The sequence below is a fragment of the Lagenorhynchus albirostris genome, chromosome 2 (assembly GCF_949774975.1).
Source record: "Lagenorhynchus albirostris chromosome 2, mLagAlb1.1, whole genome shotgun sequence".
Taxonomy (NCBI): domain Eukaryota; kingdom Metazoa; phylum Chordata; class Mammalia; order Artiodactyla; family Delphinidae; genus Lagenorhynchus; species Lagenorhynchus albirostris.
The window spans coordinates 34,277,195-34,293,423 of record NC_083096.1 but is presented as its reverse complement, the minus strand read 5'-3'; the positions used below and the strand labels follow the sequence as shown (position 1 = coordinate 34,293,423).

The window sequence follows — 16,229 nt, the reverse complement described above, 5'->3', positions numbered from 1 at the left end:
GAGCTAGGGGATCCAGGAAGGTGTCTCTGAAGAGAGAGTCCCGAAGGGACTGAAGGGAGTCCCGAAGGGTCTGGTCATGCAGGCTCTGCTCCCCCCTTCAACCAGAGCAGAGTTCCACTACATGCCTTATTTATGAGGATTCCACAGAAGGTTTTTTGTTGAAGGAAGGGTGCTACAGCTGAAAAAAAGGTGTGTCTAGGCGTCTCATTTTACAGATGAGAGGGCAGAGAGAAGTGAATTGCCCAAGGTCACACTGAGAGTTGGAAGTCAACCAGTACAGTCACGAGTACTTTCCACCAGGTCATCTAGGTTTTTAGGGCCTTTTCTTTGGAGAGTCCCTCATATGGCAACCAGTTAATCAATCAGCCATTCAAAACTGTCCTAATCCTTAGAGATTCCTGGAGAAAGGCACTGAACAGAGTAACAGAGGTCACGAGTGGACCGAATAGCTGGGCCCAGATCCCACCTGTAGTTTGTTTACCACGTGGCTTGAGAAGCCCAGGCTTCGAATGTATTCCAGGAAGCAGAGTGCCCTAGAGTTTATATGGCATGACCTCTACCTGGGGGAAGAGGGCACTGCCCCTTTAAAAAATGTGGGGAGCCTACACTCAGTAACAAACCAGAGGCCCCTATCCACAGAGTTCATGAAAATAAAAACAACTGAATGAGACAGGAGACCACAGTTCCAAGGGACTGTATTCAATTCTGGAGAGACTCTCCCCTGGGACTTGTGCTTGGTTTAAATTTTGGGGCCCACTGTAGTACAGGTGAGGTCTCTAGGAAACCTTGACGTTCCTCCTTTCTCTTACCATCCCCAGACTTGAGGCTCAGGGGGCGCAAGGGGGTGCCCAATAAGGGACACCGTCTGAGGGCAGGCTCACCGTCAAGCCGTCGGTCATGAACAGGACCAGGGCGGCTGTGATGTGGATGGCGAAGAAAGAAGAAGGGACTCCTTTGAAGTTCTTCCTCTGGCAACAGCGGAACAGGTCCTCGTGCCCTGGATGACATACGAGAAGAGCAGGGACAGGTCTCAGCTCCTGCTCCCTTCCTCTGCGCACCCAGGGACGGTGGCCGGCGGTCAGGAGAGCCCTGGCAGAGGGGAGACCACTTACTGCCTCCCACCTTCTCCAGCTTCCAACTGTCTATTAGGAACAGCCCCTGTCCATCTCACAGTGCTGTTGGAAGCAAGGCTCAGAGAGGTCAGGTAACTCGCCCAGGGTCACACAGGAGGGGTTAGGTAGAATGCAGGCTGGAGCCAGAAGTCTGCCTTCCTCATCCTCTTGGCCAGTTTGTTCCATCTCCTGCCTCCCGAGACCAGCAGTGCCAAGGGTTCTTCCCCAACCATTCTCACCTGTGATCTACATTCTCCCTCTGGGTGGGAGGGCTTACCAGGGAAGCCTCGGTATGGGGCCATGAGCCTGAGAGTTCATTAGAGCCCCCACCTGGGTGAAACTTAGGGGGCAGCGAGGAAGTGTCTTCCTTCTCAGGAGGCTGCGTCTCCAGGGTGAGCTCATCTGCAGACAGGAGTAGGGGCCTCCTCTGAGGGCAGCAGGTCAGCAGCCGCTCTTTGGACAGCAGATACAGCACAGCCATGGGCACCGGGAGCTGGGGGTGGGCAGAGGGTCAGGAGAGCCCTGTTCCCGTGAGGGTCCCCATTTCCCGTGCCTGGCCTGCTGCATACACCTCCACGTGGCTGTGTGGCGAATGTCTGCACAGTCCTGGGAGAAGACAGCTCTTTTCCCAGGGTGCCCACCTGGGAAATGCAGCCAGGTGCAATTACACCTGGGCAGGCTTGGTGTAATTGCTGCCCGGCTTTAACCACAGTCATTTCCCTGAAAAGACAGGTACTTGTCACATGCAAAGCTTGGACTCACACTGGGCCTCTGCTGGCACAGGAGGTGCTAAACTCCTTTCTAACACCCTTGTCCTGAGCAGGGCTGGAGCAGGGCCCCTCACACTCATTCATGCTGGTAGAGCGTGTGATGCTTTACAAAGAAGTTTGGCTTTTGTTCATCACAGTTCTGTAAAACGTGCTGGGGGAAAATCATTAACCCCATTTTCCAGGTGGGGCAACTGAGGCTTAAAGTTATTACTTAGTCAAAACTGTTACAACTGGAAGAGACGGTCACACAGCTGACTTGAGGCAGCGCTAGACTGGCGCCCGGGCAACCTGATTCTGACCAGTGCCATCTCCATGTCAGGGGCTGTTCTGGGTGATGTTATACCTTAGGAAGGTACAGAGGCTATCCTCAGGGAAAACAGAGACAGGGACTCCTTTGGATTGAAAAATGCATGCTGTGAGCAACTCACGTGCAGAGCCCAGTGTCATGTTCACTGATATTTATGTTAAGCCGCTTCAGTTTTATGAACTCCCCAGAGTAATGGGAAATGTCTCCTGTTCCTGAGGTTGCCCGGAGAAGCCTTCACCACCTCCCTCAGGTGCCTTGCCTGTGTCTAACCACCTCGCTGCCAGGGAGCTCTTCATCAACTCTAACCTCTGCCCTTCCTGCTGCAACTTCATCCCAGCTCCTTTTGCTTCAGAAAGAGAGGAAGCCCAGGGAACTGTGGAAGTGTCCCAGGGGCTAATGGGCTCCTCTGGGCTCGCAGGCGAAGCTGGCCTGGTAGACGGACATCAGGGGGCTGCCAGCCCCTGCCTAGTGCTGCCCTGGGGAAGCCTCCCCGTCGCCCGGAGGAAGGCTGGCTCGCATAGACATTTTCCCAAGTCACCTGAATGCCACCCCTGTGCTGACACCTCCCTGTGGGCACCTTGGGAGCCTCCCTCCACTTATAAATAAGTCAGACACACCCCAGCAGCATTAGAGCCATAAATCTGGTCTGAATGGACAGGACAGCCCCTGCCCTCAGGAGTCCTGGGTCTGATGAGGGAGGTGAAGCCCTCCCTCCAGTCTGATGGGAGAAACAGGAAACCCACATGAAGAGGCCTGTGGTAGCAGAATGCCTGGGGGAAGGCCAAGGGGAAACAGCTGTAAAAGAGGTGTGCTCACGCAGGTTGGGCTCTCCAGGGAGGTGGGTGGCAGGAAGGACTTCACAGAGGATGGGCTGACGTTGCTGGCAGGAACACACCGGATTTTTTTTTTTTTTTTTTTTTTTTTTGCGGTACGCGGGCCTTTCACTGTTGTGGCCTCTCCAGTTGCAGAGCACAGTCATCCAGACGCGCAGGCTCAGCGGCCATGGCTCACGGGCCCAGCCGCTCCGCGGCATATGGGATCTTCCCAGACCGGGGCACGAACCCGCGTCCCCTGCGTCGGCAGGCGGAATCCCAACCACTGCGCCACCAGGGAAGCCCACACCGGATCTTTATAAGAAGCCCATTCGGGGAAGGTGGGCTCTACCTTAAAAGTCAGAGAATGCCAGGTGGGCTGGCCTGTGTGAATGTGTTTGCCCACGTGCATGCACAGCCCATTCTCTTCTGGGGTGGGCTGTTTATCTTCAGACACAAACCAATGGAAAAAGTCAGGAAATCCTGCAGCAAACAAAGTGCCTCCACTCTGCACCCCATGGGGCAAGAGAAGGCAGACCTCACGCTTAAGCTGCCTGGACCTTCCGGCTTCCTGGTCCCAGAGTCTCAGCCTTGACATTGTACGGACAGTGCTCTTTGCCTTCGTAGGTCCCCTGTGGAGGGCACAGGCCCAAAGCCGCATTGTTTCCAAAACAATGATGGGCATGGGCAGAAAGGAAAAGGAGCAGAGGGAGAGGGGTATGTCTTTCAGAGCCCCCAGTGAAGAATCTCGTACAGGGAAAGTTACAAAAGAGAAGGGAACATGAGCAGTGACTATAGGGCAGCTGTTAGGGGCTTGTGCTGGGGGTCAGGGTTCCAGCCTGGCCAAACCTCTTACTAGCCCCTCATCAGGCCCTTGAGCCAGTGATGGTGGGACACCCCTGCCCTGCTGTTTAAGTGGGACTGGGTGCCCTCAACGGCCTCTTTCGATGCTACGTGTAGAGCATCACTCTGAGGCCCAGCCTGCCTGCCTCAGGAGGGGTAGGTAACAAGTCTGCCTAGAGCAAAGACAGACTCCAAGTTGGGGTGACAAGCCATGTGACACCTCCATCCCGTAGCCAGGTGGATGGCCACCTGCAATACGCCTCACCCCAGTGCGCACCCCTGGTGTTCACGACCATTCTTCCCAAGCTGGGGAGGAGCTGGCGGGCAGCGTGTCCCACCTCTCCCTCTGGCCCCAGCCTGGGCTAACTTGGGCCGCAGGGCAGCAGAGGAGGTTTCCAGCCAGAGACCAGAGTCAGTCCTGGCTTAGCAGGGGAGGATGAGAGCTGGGGTGCAGAGGGCCTTGGTATCTGACCCAGACACAGTGACGTGGTCTCCCTGTTCTGCTCCCACCAGGGCAGCCTTGGCAGGCAGGGTCCCTTGGAGGTCATCTTGTCTATCCTCCAGCCTCCACGGGGGCCCACCTCACAGCAGGCACAGGAGAATCCCACCAGTGACTGAGGACCCTGGAGAAGAGCCTGGTATGTCCTGCAGCGCTCTGTCCCAGGGTCTACATCATCTGGCCTTGGAGGAAAAGAGCTGGTTCCCCAGGGAACCTCTGATGACTTGGAAGTTGACCCTGGTCTCATCGCACTAAACCTGCTCACTGTTTCATCTCCCTTGAGAATCGCAATCCCAGGATGTCACAACTGAAGGACCTTAGAGGTGATCTCCTGCAACCCCCTGTGTTCAGATGAATCCCCGGGGGTCAGTCCTCCCCTCTTCTTGCCTTCCTGAAGGCATATCTCAGCCCTAGTACGTTTCTCAGAAACAGAAGAATCTGTACTGGGAGCTGGTATGGACTGGTATGGGTGACTGTCCACTAGTCCCCACCCAGCCCTGCCCCAGTGGCACTCACATTGATCAGGGCCATGATCCAGAAGGCGTAGGACACGCGGGCCCCTGCCCCGTCCTGTGGGGTCAGCGTCTGGTTGGACCAAGGCTGGGCCCCAGTATGGTGGTGGGCCAGGACCCTGGAGGCATGGAGCAGGTGGCTGCCGGAGGTGGCGTTGGCTGTTCTATTGGTAGGCAAGCAGTTGGCCTCAGACAGAAAGGGGTCAGCGATAAGGGGGCTCAGCAGTGCACCAAAGCCCACAAAGAAATGGAGAACCTGGGAAGGGAAGAGAATCGGGGTGGGTGGAGGCATGGCTCAGGCTTTGCCTGCCCCCCACCTTGTGTCCCATCTGGGGAGCCCCTGTCTGGGAGCAGTAGGGTGGGAGGCAAGAGAGGTGAGGAGTGAAGCTCCTGTCACCACCTTCCTGCCTGGGATAACTTGGTGACAGTGGCCAACCCCTCCCTCTGTCTTCTTTCCCAAAGCTTAACCACCAGCTGGGGGCTGTTCCCAAGTTAGCATCCACCAGTTAACACCCCAAAGGGAAGGGGGCTTAATAAAGGGAAGGGCTGGACTGGAATCCTGGGTAACTGGGAGAAGGAAGGAAGAAGAAACACAGGGAGAGGAGGAGATGAGAGAAAACACCAAGTCCTTCCATCACGCCCTTTCCAACTTACAAAGAACCTTTTCTCATTAGCACTTAGATTCCTCTGACCACCTGCAGGCCAGGATCATCACTCCATTTTAGAGATGAAGAGACCTCAGTCCAGAGATAACGGCCCAGTATGGTCCAGCTGGAAGCGGTCACACTGAACTCGACCCTGCTACTCTCTCTGGGTCACCGTCCTGGTCTCGGGGAGGAGATGCCTGGCCCGAGGGAGAGGGCTGAGGGAGCTCCCCTGTGCCCTGCCCGCCCCCAGCCCCACGCCTGCTGGGGGCTCACCTGGAGGAAGACCGCCGAGTCCTTCTGGTAGATCCTCACCAGCTGCATGTTGGCCACGGTGTCGATGCAGCCCATGGCCAGGCCCGCCAGCGCCATGACTGAGGCCAGCACCTTCACGTCTCGGCAGAAGGGGATGGCGGCGAACACCAGGGAGATGGCCAGAGAAGAGGTGAAGAGGGCCCATAACGACTGGGCCAGGCTGCAGTAGCGGAGGGTGTGGTCAGTGGAGGGGGGCCGGAGCCCTTCGAAGGAAGACCCCCCCCACCCCATCCTCCACTCACTGGGTGGCCCCCGGGGAAGCCGAGACGCTTCCCCCCGCCTCTGGTCCAAGGGCAAAGGGAGCTGTGGCAGAAGCTCTGTCACTTGTTAGCTACGGGTCGTGGGCAAGATGTCTTGAGTCTGCCCAGATAACAGTCCCTACCACACGGGGTGCCTGTGAGAACTGTGTAATGGACACTTCACAAAGCGTACCTGCTAATTTTGGACTCAGAAGTGAATTTGTATCATTTACTTAAACTTCAGATTGTTTGCTTATAAACAATTATATGCAAAGCTATATCCATCTCTCTCACGGAAGGTGTGAGGGGAATGGCTTTGAGCGCCTCCAGGGAGCCGTGCCACATGCGTGAGCCTGGAGGGGGGCCGGGGAGAGCTGCTGAGCCGGGCTGCACTGCCCTCCCCACACAGGAATGCAACACGCCAAGGCCCTCTGCAGGCACCAGGCCTGAGCTGCCCGAACCAAAGCCCACAGCCGAGGTATTTGGGGAAACTGGTGACCCCTCTATGGGCAGAGCTGTTGGACTCTGTGCCTGGCAAGTGTCCAGAAGGGAGGCCCCACTGAGAGGTGTCTGAGTGGTGACCTTCCCCAGAGGAGCCCACAGCAGCAGGCTGAGGGAGTGAATGGATGAGTGAACACATGGGTGGAGGCCTAAGGCTCTGTCCGGTCTCTCGGGTCCACTCCGCCCAGTAAGCAGACTCTCGGAGAAAGGAAGGAAGCCTCGTATTTTCCGGGGCCAGTCTGAAAGGCTAACGTGGGGGGAAGGAGAGTGGGCAGCAGGCAGCTTCTGGAAGGGAGAGGTTGTAGAGGAAAGTGTCTCAGATTATGAGAAGGTAGACAGCCCCAGGTGCCTCCGTCTGGCTGCCGGACCTGGAGCTGTGGAGGTGGGAGTGTTGGTATTTCTGTGACAAGAAGACCTGAGTTTCCAGCTCACCGAGGAAAAGGGAGAGGCCCCAAGAGACCCCCCAGTCTGTCTTTTCCCAGAGGTTCTTGCCTCTGACCCTGTTGGCTCTCAGCTTTTCATCTCGCCCCATCTTTGATGAAATCCTTTATGAGAGGGGCTCTGCGGGTAGCAGCAGTTCTTTATTTTCTCATTTTCTTGTTTCCAGGCTGATCTGCTGATTGGAGATTACCAATCATGACCCCTGTCTGTTCCCAGCTCAGAGCTGTGTGTGAGGGGGCAGGGGAGACTCACTTCACCCCGGCCACTGGAAGGAGAACAAGAGGCTCGTGTTGTGGAGAGGGCTGTTCAGGTCCCTCCCAGCACCCCCTTCCCGCTCCCCAAGCGTCCCTGCTCTGCCGGCCTCCAGCACCGACAGCCTGGACTGCTCACCGAGCTTCATGGCGCTTCTGCTTCCTGCTACCTGGTGGCCTGTCTCATTGGTGCTGCCACAGAGGTGATGCCCGCAGGCTGATACAATCGACAGGCCTCTCAGAATAGCTCTCTCTTTCCCCTTCCTTTCCCTGCACAAGATCGACTAGGCAGCCTCCTGGGTGGCCTGACTTCAGGGATAGCAAGAGGGTCCCCATCTCCCTCAAGTGTTCCCCCCCACTGAGCTGCTACATGGGCCTGACACTGCCACAACCTCACTCACCACTTGGCGGTAAAGCACCGACACCCCAGGTACAAAAATGCTCTCTTGAAGAATTAATACATTATCATTATTGCCCTGAAAAACCTGGATGACAGTGGTTAACCAGTCCTGTAGCACAGTCCTGAGGGCACGGGACCTGGGGTCAGTGAACTGAGATAGGCAAGAGCTGTGGGAAGGTGTGGGAAAAGAAAGGAGAACTAACATTACAGGGTACACGAAAACAACGAACACTTGTTTACAGGGTCCAAGACATTTGGTGTACGTGACAACGCTGTGAGGTAGACCTTGCAATTGTGCCTCGTGTGACCCACGAGTAAACTGAGGCTGAGAAGGGCTAAGAAAGTAGCAGACAGATCCTTGACCCAAACCCAGGGCTTCTGACTTGCTGTTCCCTATGCCATGCTGCTTTCCCATGGAGCAGTGTGCACGTGCGTGTGTGTGTAAAAAGGCTGATGCTGGGCCACGGACCCAGCCAAGCTGGAGAGGGGAGCGGCCAGGGAGCACGAGGCCAGATTCTTCAGAGCCTTGGTCTTAGGAAGCAATGGCAAACAGCTGCAGCCACTAGAACATGAGCCCCCACAGTGGATCAGGAAGAGATCAGGAAGCCAGCCCAGACAGGGAAGAGAGCGAGTAATGCTGAGCGGGGACCCAGTTTCTGACTCCCAATCCAGGAAAAGGCCAGCGCGGTGTCGTGGAACGTCCCTCCCCTGGCCCTGGGTTCTGACGTTAATTCAGGCCAATGAGAGGAAGGGCCCCAATCCCCCAAGACAGTCTAGGGAACCCTTCCTCAGGAAGCCTGAGAAACGTCCAGATTACTTTTTTTTTTTTCATCTTTATTGGAGCATAATTGCTTTACAATGGCGTGTTAGTTATTATTAACGGCTCCACACGGAAGGTGCAAACGGGCAAGGGAGAGCAGGGAGCCAGGTGCCTGCCCCACCAGCAGGCTGTGTGACCTTGAGCACACTGCGGACCTGTCAGCCCCAGTGCTCTGCCTTACCCAGAGGGCACACGTGATCACCTTGTCCTGCCATGGGTGCCTGCTCTGGCCTTCCTGGTTCTGTGATAATAGGAGGGGCTGCTAGGCTCCAAAGCAGGGGAAGGGCTTGAGCAAAACAGTAAGATGTCAGCCAGCTGTCCAGCCCTCTGCTGCCCAGGGGTGGGGAATAATGCTGCTGAGGGCCAGCCCCATGCCACCGGGGTGAGCGACCCCAGGGCGGCACTCACACGCTCCTCACATTTTTACCTCAAGGGATTCCCCCTGTCCACCCTGGATAATCTCCTTCCCTGAAGGACCAGGGAAAGGGGCAGAATGCAGAACCAGGAGGGGTCAGAGGCATCCCCAGCTCCCCTCCACCCCAAAAGGGTCCGGCAGTCTCCCAAGAGAGGAGCGGGGCCCGGGACAGGAACCAGGGGACAGGACACCCCCTGGGAGTGAGGGCAGGCTGGAGACTGCAGCGCAAGCCAGGGCGAGAGGGAAGGGGTGACAGACTGAGGGAGGGGCAGGCGGAAAGGTCCCCCTCTAACTGGGTCCCCCCACACTGACACCCCAGCTTGTTTGACACCCTTTGTTAAGGCTGGGGGGACCCAGAAGGAGGAGCAAGGAAGCCTGTCTTTGGGGGATCCCTGTTAGACTCAGATCAGGGGAGCACCCTTGCATGACGACGTTCCCTGGCTCAATGGGTGCTGGACCCACAGGGAGTGCTCCTTACACACTGGTTAAACTTGCAGTTCCAGTGTCTGCCTGGAACACCTCTCCCCACGTTCTTTGCTTGCATGGCTCTCTCCTGTCATTCAGGTGTCAGCTCAGAGAGGCCTTCCCTGACCACTGAGCTAAAGTAACCCCCAACTCTGTAACTCTCTATCCTTACCCCGCCTTATTTCCTTCATTTCACTAAAATGATCCTTCAGAATGTAGGCTCCATTAGAGTAGGGACCTGTGTCATATTCACCCCCAAAACAGGGTCTGGCTCAAGAGATGATTGTTAAATGAGTGAATTAAAGGGTGGGATGAGTTTTGAGATTTTTTTAATTAAAAAAAATGAAATAGAATTTATATACCATAAAATTAATCTATTCAAAGTGTACAACTCAATGGGTTTTTTTTAGTATATTCAGTTATGAACTCATCACCACAATCTAAATTTAGAGCATTTACATCACCCCCAAAAGAAATCCCTTCCCCATTAGCAGTCACTCCCCATTCCTCTCTGCACCCCACCCTCAGCCCTAGGAAACTACTCATCTACTTTCTACCTCTATAGATTTTCCTACTCTGACCTTTCACATAAATGACACCATAACAGTATGTGGTCTTTTGTGAATGGCTTCTTTCACTTAGCATAACATTGTCAAGGTTTACCCATGTTATAGCATGAGTCAGTACTTCATTCGTTTTTATGGCTGAATAATATTCCATTGTGTGGAGAGACCACATTTTGTTTGTCCATCCATCCGTTGATGAACATTTGGTTTGTTTCCACTTTTTGGCTATTATGAATAATGCTGCTATGAACATTTATGTATAAGGTTTTTTTGTTTGTTTTTGTGGTACGCGGGCCTCTCCCGTCGTGGAGCACAGGCTCCGGACGCGCAGGCTCAGCGGCCATGGCTCACGGGTCCAGCCGCTCCGCGGCATGTGGGATCTTCCCGGACCGGGGCACGATCCCGTGTCCCCTGCATCAGCAGGCGGACTCTCAACCACTGCGCCACCAGGGAAGCCCCTGTATAAGTTTTTGTGTGGACATGTTTTCGGTTCTTTGAGGAATATACCTAGGAGTGAAATTGCTGGGTCAGATGCTACCTCCCATGAAGAGATGGATTTTTAAGCAAGAACCATGTCTGGTGTTAGACCCCTAGGAGACCTTCAGCCCACGTTTGCTACATGCTGAAAGGTGGACAAGCTGCTGGAGGGAGAGGCAGACGCTTTCTAGACGGGAGACTAACCAGGGTCTGGCTCAGAGAAGGGAACTGGCTTTTGTATTGTGATCCCAGAACCACAGGGGGCCAGCATCCTGGGGAAGTAGGTCAGATAGTGGCCTGGGGAACACTGCATGGAGATTGGGTTTCATGCAGTGGGCAGGAGAGAGTCAGAGGTGGGCATTGGGAAGGCAGGGCTGCAGGAAATTGAGAAAAAAAGAAAGGTAGAGAAAGACACAGTTAATATAGCAAAGAGAATAACTCAAGCCTTCCTTTAAGAGCATGTGTGCAGAGGAGAGGCCCAGGTGAGGCTGGGAATAGGCTGGGGAAACTCTGAAAGCCATTTATCTGCCCTGATGCCTTTGAGATAAAGGGGTCTCCCAACCTGCCCAGGGTGGTTAAACAGGTCCCCATGAAACCAGGAACAAAACCCTAACCTTTTGTCTAAATACCCCTCCTCTTTCCTATCTGACAAAGCACATATCTATACATCCTGCCAACCAGGTGGCTTTGGGTTTGTCTCTTCTCTGAAAGGCTTCCTGCTGTCGATAAGCAAGGTTTTTCTAAGGAAGGTCTAGTCCACGTTTTTCTGGCCCTAATTGCACCCTGCTCCCTCTTGGCCTGCATGTGATGGCTTCCTTCAAGATCTCTGTCAATGTCAGAAGAGAGAGAGAGAGCTGGTCCCATCCTGAGTGGAGGGCTCCTGCCCTCCTCTGCGCCCACGCTAACATCAAGGCTCTCTACACCCAGTCCCTCTAATGCATGTCCCTTTGGAGGCATCCAGAAACTCTGCTCAGCCCTGGAACTCAGTCTGGGCCAAGGAGTAGGCAGGACTTGAGCAGGAACCCTAGAGAAAGAGTGCTCCCCTGACTCTCCTCTGCCTGGTGTGTGTCATCCTGCAATTCTCCCCACTCCCGCGCAACAGCTGGCCCTCCCGTCCCAATTTGTTAAACCAACCCTCCTCCCGCAGTACCAGACTAGCTGCACCAGCAGTAATCACGGAAGCTGAAAGCACCAGCAGTGGTATTAGCATTTTAACTTGTGGTGAAGCCCCGAGGAATCAAGCTTTAGAGGCTGGTTCCAGGGCTGGTGGAGGTTCTGTTTGCTTTGGGGGATGGAGGATTGCGATAAGCTGTCCAGCCCTAGCTGGGTGACGACTCCTGTCTACACACAGGCCACCCCCGTGATGTCCCTCTATTTCCACTGAAGTCTACTTTGCTCTTAACCAAGGGAAGAGGTTCTTTAAGACATTTTGTCTTTCGGTGGCAGGACTGAGGTTCAGAATTGAAACCTGAACCACTGATGGGACTACTCCCCCTACTCCACCCTACCCCCACCCCTCAGATCCCAGCCGGAAGCCCCAGAGGCCCATAGTTTCCTTCCCAGGAGTGTCAGCTCAGGAATACTCAGCCCATGAGTACACAGAGGGATACTCATGCCATGCCTTTGCCTGGTGAGTATGGGTTATAACTTGTACACTTCAGAGCTGAAGCTGACTACTATGAAAAAGCAAGAGGGATTTCCAAAGTATCTTGTTCTAGACACAAATGTGCGGGTTCATATCCTCACTAGCTTAATAGCTGTGTGACCTGGGGCAAGTTTCTCAACCTCCTTGTGCTTCAGCTTCCCTATGCACAAAATGGAGACAATAGCACTACTCTGCAGGGTTGTTGTGAAGGTTAAATGAATTGATACAAGTGAGGTACTAAGTAAGAGCAGTGCCTGGCATCGCCTAAACACTCAATAAAGCTAGTTATTATTGCTACCGTGATCATTCTTTTCTGTGAGCCAGTTTCCTGAGGCAAGACCCTTTCCACTGCCTGCTCAGAGCCCCTCGTTGAGTAAGGAGCCCTGAGGGAGGCACAAAGCAAGTAAGGAAGAGCTGGTCCAGCTTGTTGTGTATCTCTGCTGTTTTCACAAAGCCTGGCGTGCCAACCTGCCATTTAGAATGATCCTCATTCCCTTTCCTGTTCTTTGCACGACACAGGCTCCTAAAAAGTTCCAGGTAAGGGAGCTTTTGTAGGTCAAAATACTTGAAAACAAAACCAGAAAAATACCCTGACTGATTTCTAATTAAACCTCTAGGCAGAATTAGAAAGGATCTGGAGCTTTTCCTTAAGATTTTCGGAGTCCCCTATGCATGCAATCCTGTACAAAACCCACAGAAACACTATCGTACACAAGGAGACTTGCTTCGCAAGAGGACACTTGGGTTTCCACGAGGATTTTGGTAGTGGGGATAATCACTCCCTAATTGATGCTTTGTCAGTTGGGTGGCTTAATGTGGGGTCTATATGTATAGACACCTATGCTCCTCTCCATCAGCTCCAGAAGTGAGGTGGAGGGGGAAACCCACCTCACAGATACCTCTAGCAGTGAGCCAAAGGGCAGAGCCCTGGGTGCAGAATGGCTCCCTAGAGGCTTCCACTGTGGTTTTGTTCCCAGGCGTCTGCTCGCTTGAGTCCATGCAGTCCAGGAAACCACCCAGCCAGAAGCCAGGACTAGGGAAACCTCCAGCAGCCTCTGACTTGCAAGTCATCTAGCCCCTGCTTTGGGTCTGCTCTCCCAGTTGCACTAGGAGAGTGAATCCTACTGCCTTTATGAAGGGCTCCGTGGAGGTGGCCCTGTCGAATTTGAGCCGGGAGACTAAGGCTCTGCAATGGTATCCAAAGGGGCATCTCTGGGGGCCATGCCAGGCAGAGGCCAGGGAGGAGTAACATGGGGTGGGGGAAAGCGGAGGGGGATCCTGGCACCAGAGCTGGAGTGTCACCTCACTAAGCTATGGGTGAGTCACCCTGTGCCTCCCCTACGTGAACCCAAGTGCTAAGGTCCTGTTTGTCTCAGAGGCAGAAGGGTGCCACCTCCAGGGGCCCATGCAGGAACCCTGGCTCCCTCAGGAGCAGGACCACACAGGACCCACCTGCCCCGTGGCCGCCCAGGGGAAGGGACACCCTGTGTCAGCTGATTTGGAGCTGAGGATCTGAGTGGAGCACACCCCAGGGCACTTTGTCCAGCCGCAGCCAGCTCTGGCACTGGGCACGGCCCCTGAGGTGACACTCCCTCTCCTGCCACCTCACTTCCAATTCCGTCGCCCACCCCCGGCAGCAGGGGCTGCAGACAAACCTCAGGTCTGCCGTGCAAGAGGGCGACCCTCCCACCTCTGCAAGCTGCCTCACCCCTCTCCCTCGGGGTGTGGGCGGGAGAAGAGGGGTGAGAGCTGAGTCTATGCCCTCACAGGGGCGAGCGAAGGCGAATAAACAATCCAGAAGTCACCTTCAGTCTCCAGAGAGAGTTTTGCGGGGAGAGCTGGGGTGGGGGAGGGAGGCAGCCCTCCAGCTAAGGCTGCGCATGGCTAGCGTAGCGGGGAGGGGTGGTCGCTGCCTTCCAGAAGGCAGGGACAACCGGCGGCCCGAGCCCCGCGGGGGCAGAGACGAGCGTGGTGGGAAGGGTCGGAAGGGTCGGGGGGCTGCGGCCCTCGGGCGCGCGGACCGGGCACTCACGTCCTCTTGAAGACGCCCCCGAGGGCGCTGCCTAGCAGGAGGCAGAGCTGCTGCGAGAAGAAGACCCAGGAGATCTGGGGCAGCGAGCTGTGCGTCTGGCAGCGCAGGTCCAGCAGCGTGGGCCCCAGGAAGGCGATGCACAGGCCGAAGCTGAAGAAGACGCTCCAGTAGGTGAGCGTGGGCTGCAGGTTGCGGCGGAGCAGCCCTGACACGCGGACGTCGCAGCCCATGGTCCCGGCTGGCGGCTGCCGGTCAGGGCGCGCGCGGTGCCGAGTGCCGCTTCGCCCGCGGGAGAGCCAGCAGGGCTGGGGAGGCCAGGGCCGGGGGAGGGGCGGGAGGGGCGGGGAGGGGCCGCCCGGCGAGGGGCCCCGCCCTCGGGCCCAGGGAGCACCGGGGGCGCCTGGGCCGCCCGTGGGCACCGCGTCCGGGCCAGCGCCTTCCTCGTGCGGTGCCAGGCGCCGGCCTCCCCTCCTTCCTGAACTCACGTTTCCACCCTCCCCCGGCCTCGGGAGACCAACCGGGAGCCGCTCTTCACCGCCACCCCCGCTCCCACCCAGCTCCGCGTCTCTCCAGCCTTTTTATCCAGCCCCCCAGGGTTGGAGGGCCTGGACGCCCATTTTAGAGCTGGGCAAACTGAGAGCCTGAGACGTCCTGTAAGTACACCGAGAGGCTTGGGAGCAGGATCTTCCAGCGCTTCTCCTTCGGGGCAGCTGCAAACCCTCCCCAGACACCGATCTGGCCTGTGGTTTGGCGGTAAAGGAAACACCGAGCCCTCCCCCCTTAAACCTAGGGGCTTCACTGATGGACTTTAGGTCTGACAGCATCCCATCTTACCCTGGAATAGAAGGCAAAATTTCATACATACGTTTTTTTCTTGGTAGAGTATTCATGGCTTTCACCAGAAAGGTAATCACTCTCAGCTCCACAGAAGGGCCTGAGAGCCGGTCTTCACCTGCCGCATCACATTGGCGCCCTGTACAGGTGCGGGATGGAGGAAGATGTAGACGTTCTTCCAGACTCCATCTCTCTCCCTTCTTCCTAGTTGGGGGAGGGGTGAGGAGAGGGCGGGAAGAGCAGGGCAGTGACTTGAAGGAATTCTGAAATAACCCTCTAGGAAAAGAAAAAAAAAAAGAGTTCTGAAGAAAATTGCTTTTTTTTGTTTGTTTTTTTGTTGCTGGAAAAAGCTGGATGGAGGGTGGAGTGGGAGGGTGTTATATTCCAGACTGGGAGTCCTTCCAGGATCCTGCAGCTGACACAGGCTGTTACTCCCCCCAAATGGCCACGGGGCTGTTGGGTCCCGTGTAAGTCCTGCTCATGAGGCTGCCAGACACCTTTCCTGTGCTGACACCTGGAAGCAGAGCAGAAAGGTCCTTCAGGGTCACTCTGCCCAAGTGTCCTAGTAGTAGCAGGAGCCATGACATCATGACCACTTGCCCACCAAGGGGACCAGGGCTGAAAGGGCTGAGGAGATAGGTAGGTGGGTGTCCCCATGACAGCTTGGCATGTGGTGGGGCAACCAGCTTCTCTTGCAGGTACCCTCCCCCCTCACAGTGGCACCCTAGCATCTGCTCCATTCCCCTAGGTTGTGAACACCAGGGAGGAGAGCCCCAGTGTCCCTCTGGCTCAGTTGGTCTATAGGTGACAACAGTTACTTATTCAGTGGTGATAATGATGGGCCTGCACAGTACTTGCAATTAAGTAAAAAGTTATCCTCTGGGGGGAAAAAGCAAAACTAAGTAATAACTGCAAATGTTTGAGTCCTCTCTGCCACTCAAAGAATTCCAGAACCATAGAAGCTTCAGAGTTGGAAGGAGCCGTCTCCAGTTCAGTCCCGTATCCCCACCCCATCATTGCTGATAAATGCTTGTCAGTATTGTTCTTGACTGACACCTCTTACTGATGGAGACCTTACTTATCATTTCCTGGGGGGCTGTCTCCAATGTGGTTCAGCTCTGGTTGTAGGAAAGGTTTTATGTGGAACTGAAATGCTTCTCCCTGTGGCTCCCCACTGCCACCCACAGGACAAGACTATTGCTTTGTGCGTGTTAGCCCTTCACACACATAGTGATCTCACCCACCACCACTCCACCCCTGCCACACTTGGCTTTTCCAGCCCAAATTCCTGAAATTCTTTCATAATTTTCTTGGATGGTGCTTCCCAGT

At 55.3% G+C, this 16,229-nt stretch overlaps 1 protein-coding gene across 7 annotated transcripts in view; it reads right to left on the bottom strand.

Annotated features, from left to right (window-relative positions):
- The window catches only part of MFSD4A (major facilitator superfamily domain containing 4A), a 29,900-nt gene extending 14,662 nt beyond the window's left edge, over nt 1-15,238 (bottom strand). For 3 of the 7 annotated variants that reach the window (XR_009536867.1, XM_060129612.1, XM_060129631.1), the window contains exons 1-7: nt 14,067-14,346; nt 5,776-5,974; nt 4,860-5,111; nt 3,297-3,349; nt 3,006-3,069; nt 1,443-1,605; nt 882-997 (exon numbers count right to left, since the gene is read on the bottom strand). Coding sequence is in view for 5 of the 7 variants with exons in the window: in XM_060129612.1 (XP_059985595.1) it covers nt 882-997; nt 1,443-1,605; nt 3,006-3,069; nt 3,297-3,349; nt 4,860-5,111; nt 5,776-5,974; nt 14,067-14,296 (1,077 nt within the window). In the remaining 2 variants the exon portion in view is untranslated. Of the gene's footprint in view, nt 1-881; nt 998-1,442; nt 1,606-3,005; nt 3,070-3,296; nt 3,350-4,859; nt 5,112-5,775; nt 5,975-14,066; nt 14,347-14,931 lie in introns of those variants that run through there. The other 4 variants (XR_009536879.1, XM_060129621.1, XM_060129640.1 and 1 more) reach the window with 3 other exon arrangements.
- Nucleotides 15,239-16,229: the final 991 nt, after the last annotated feature.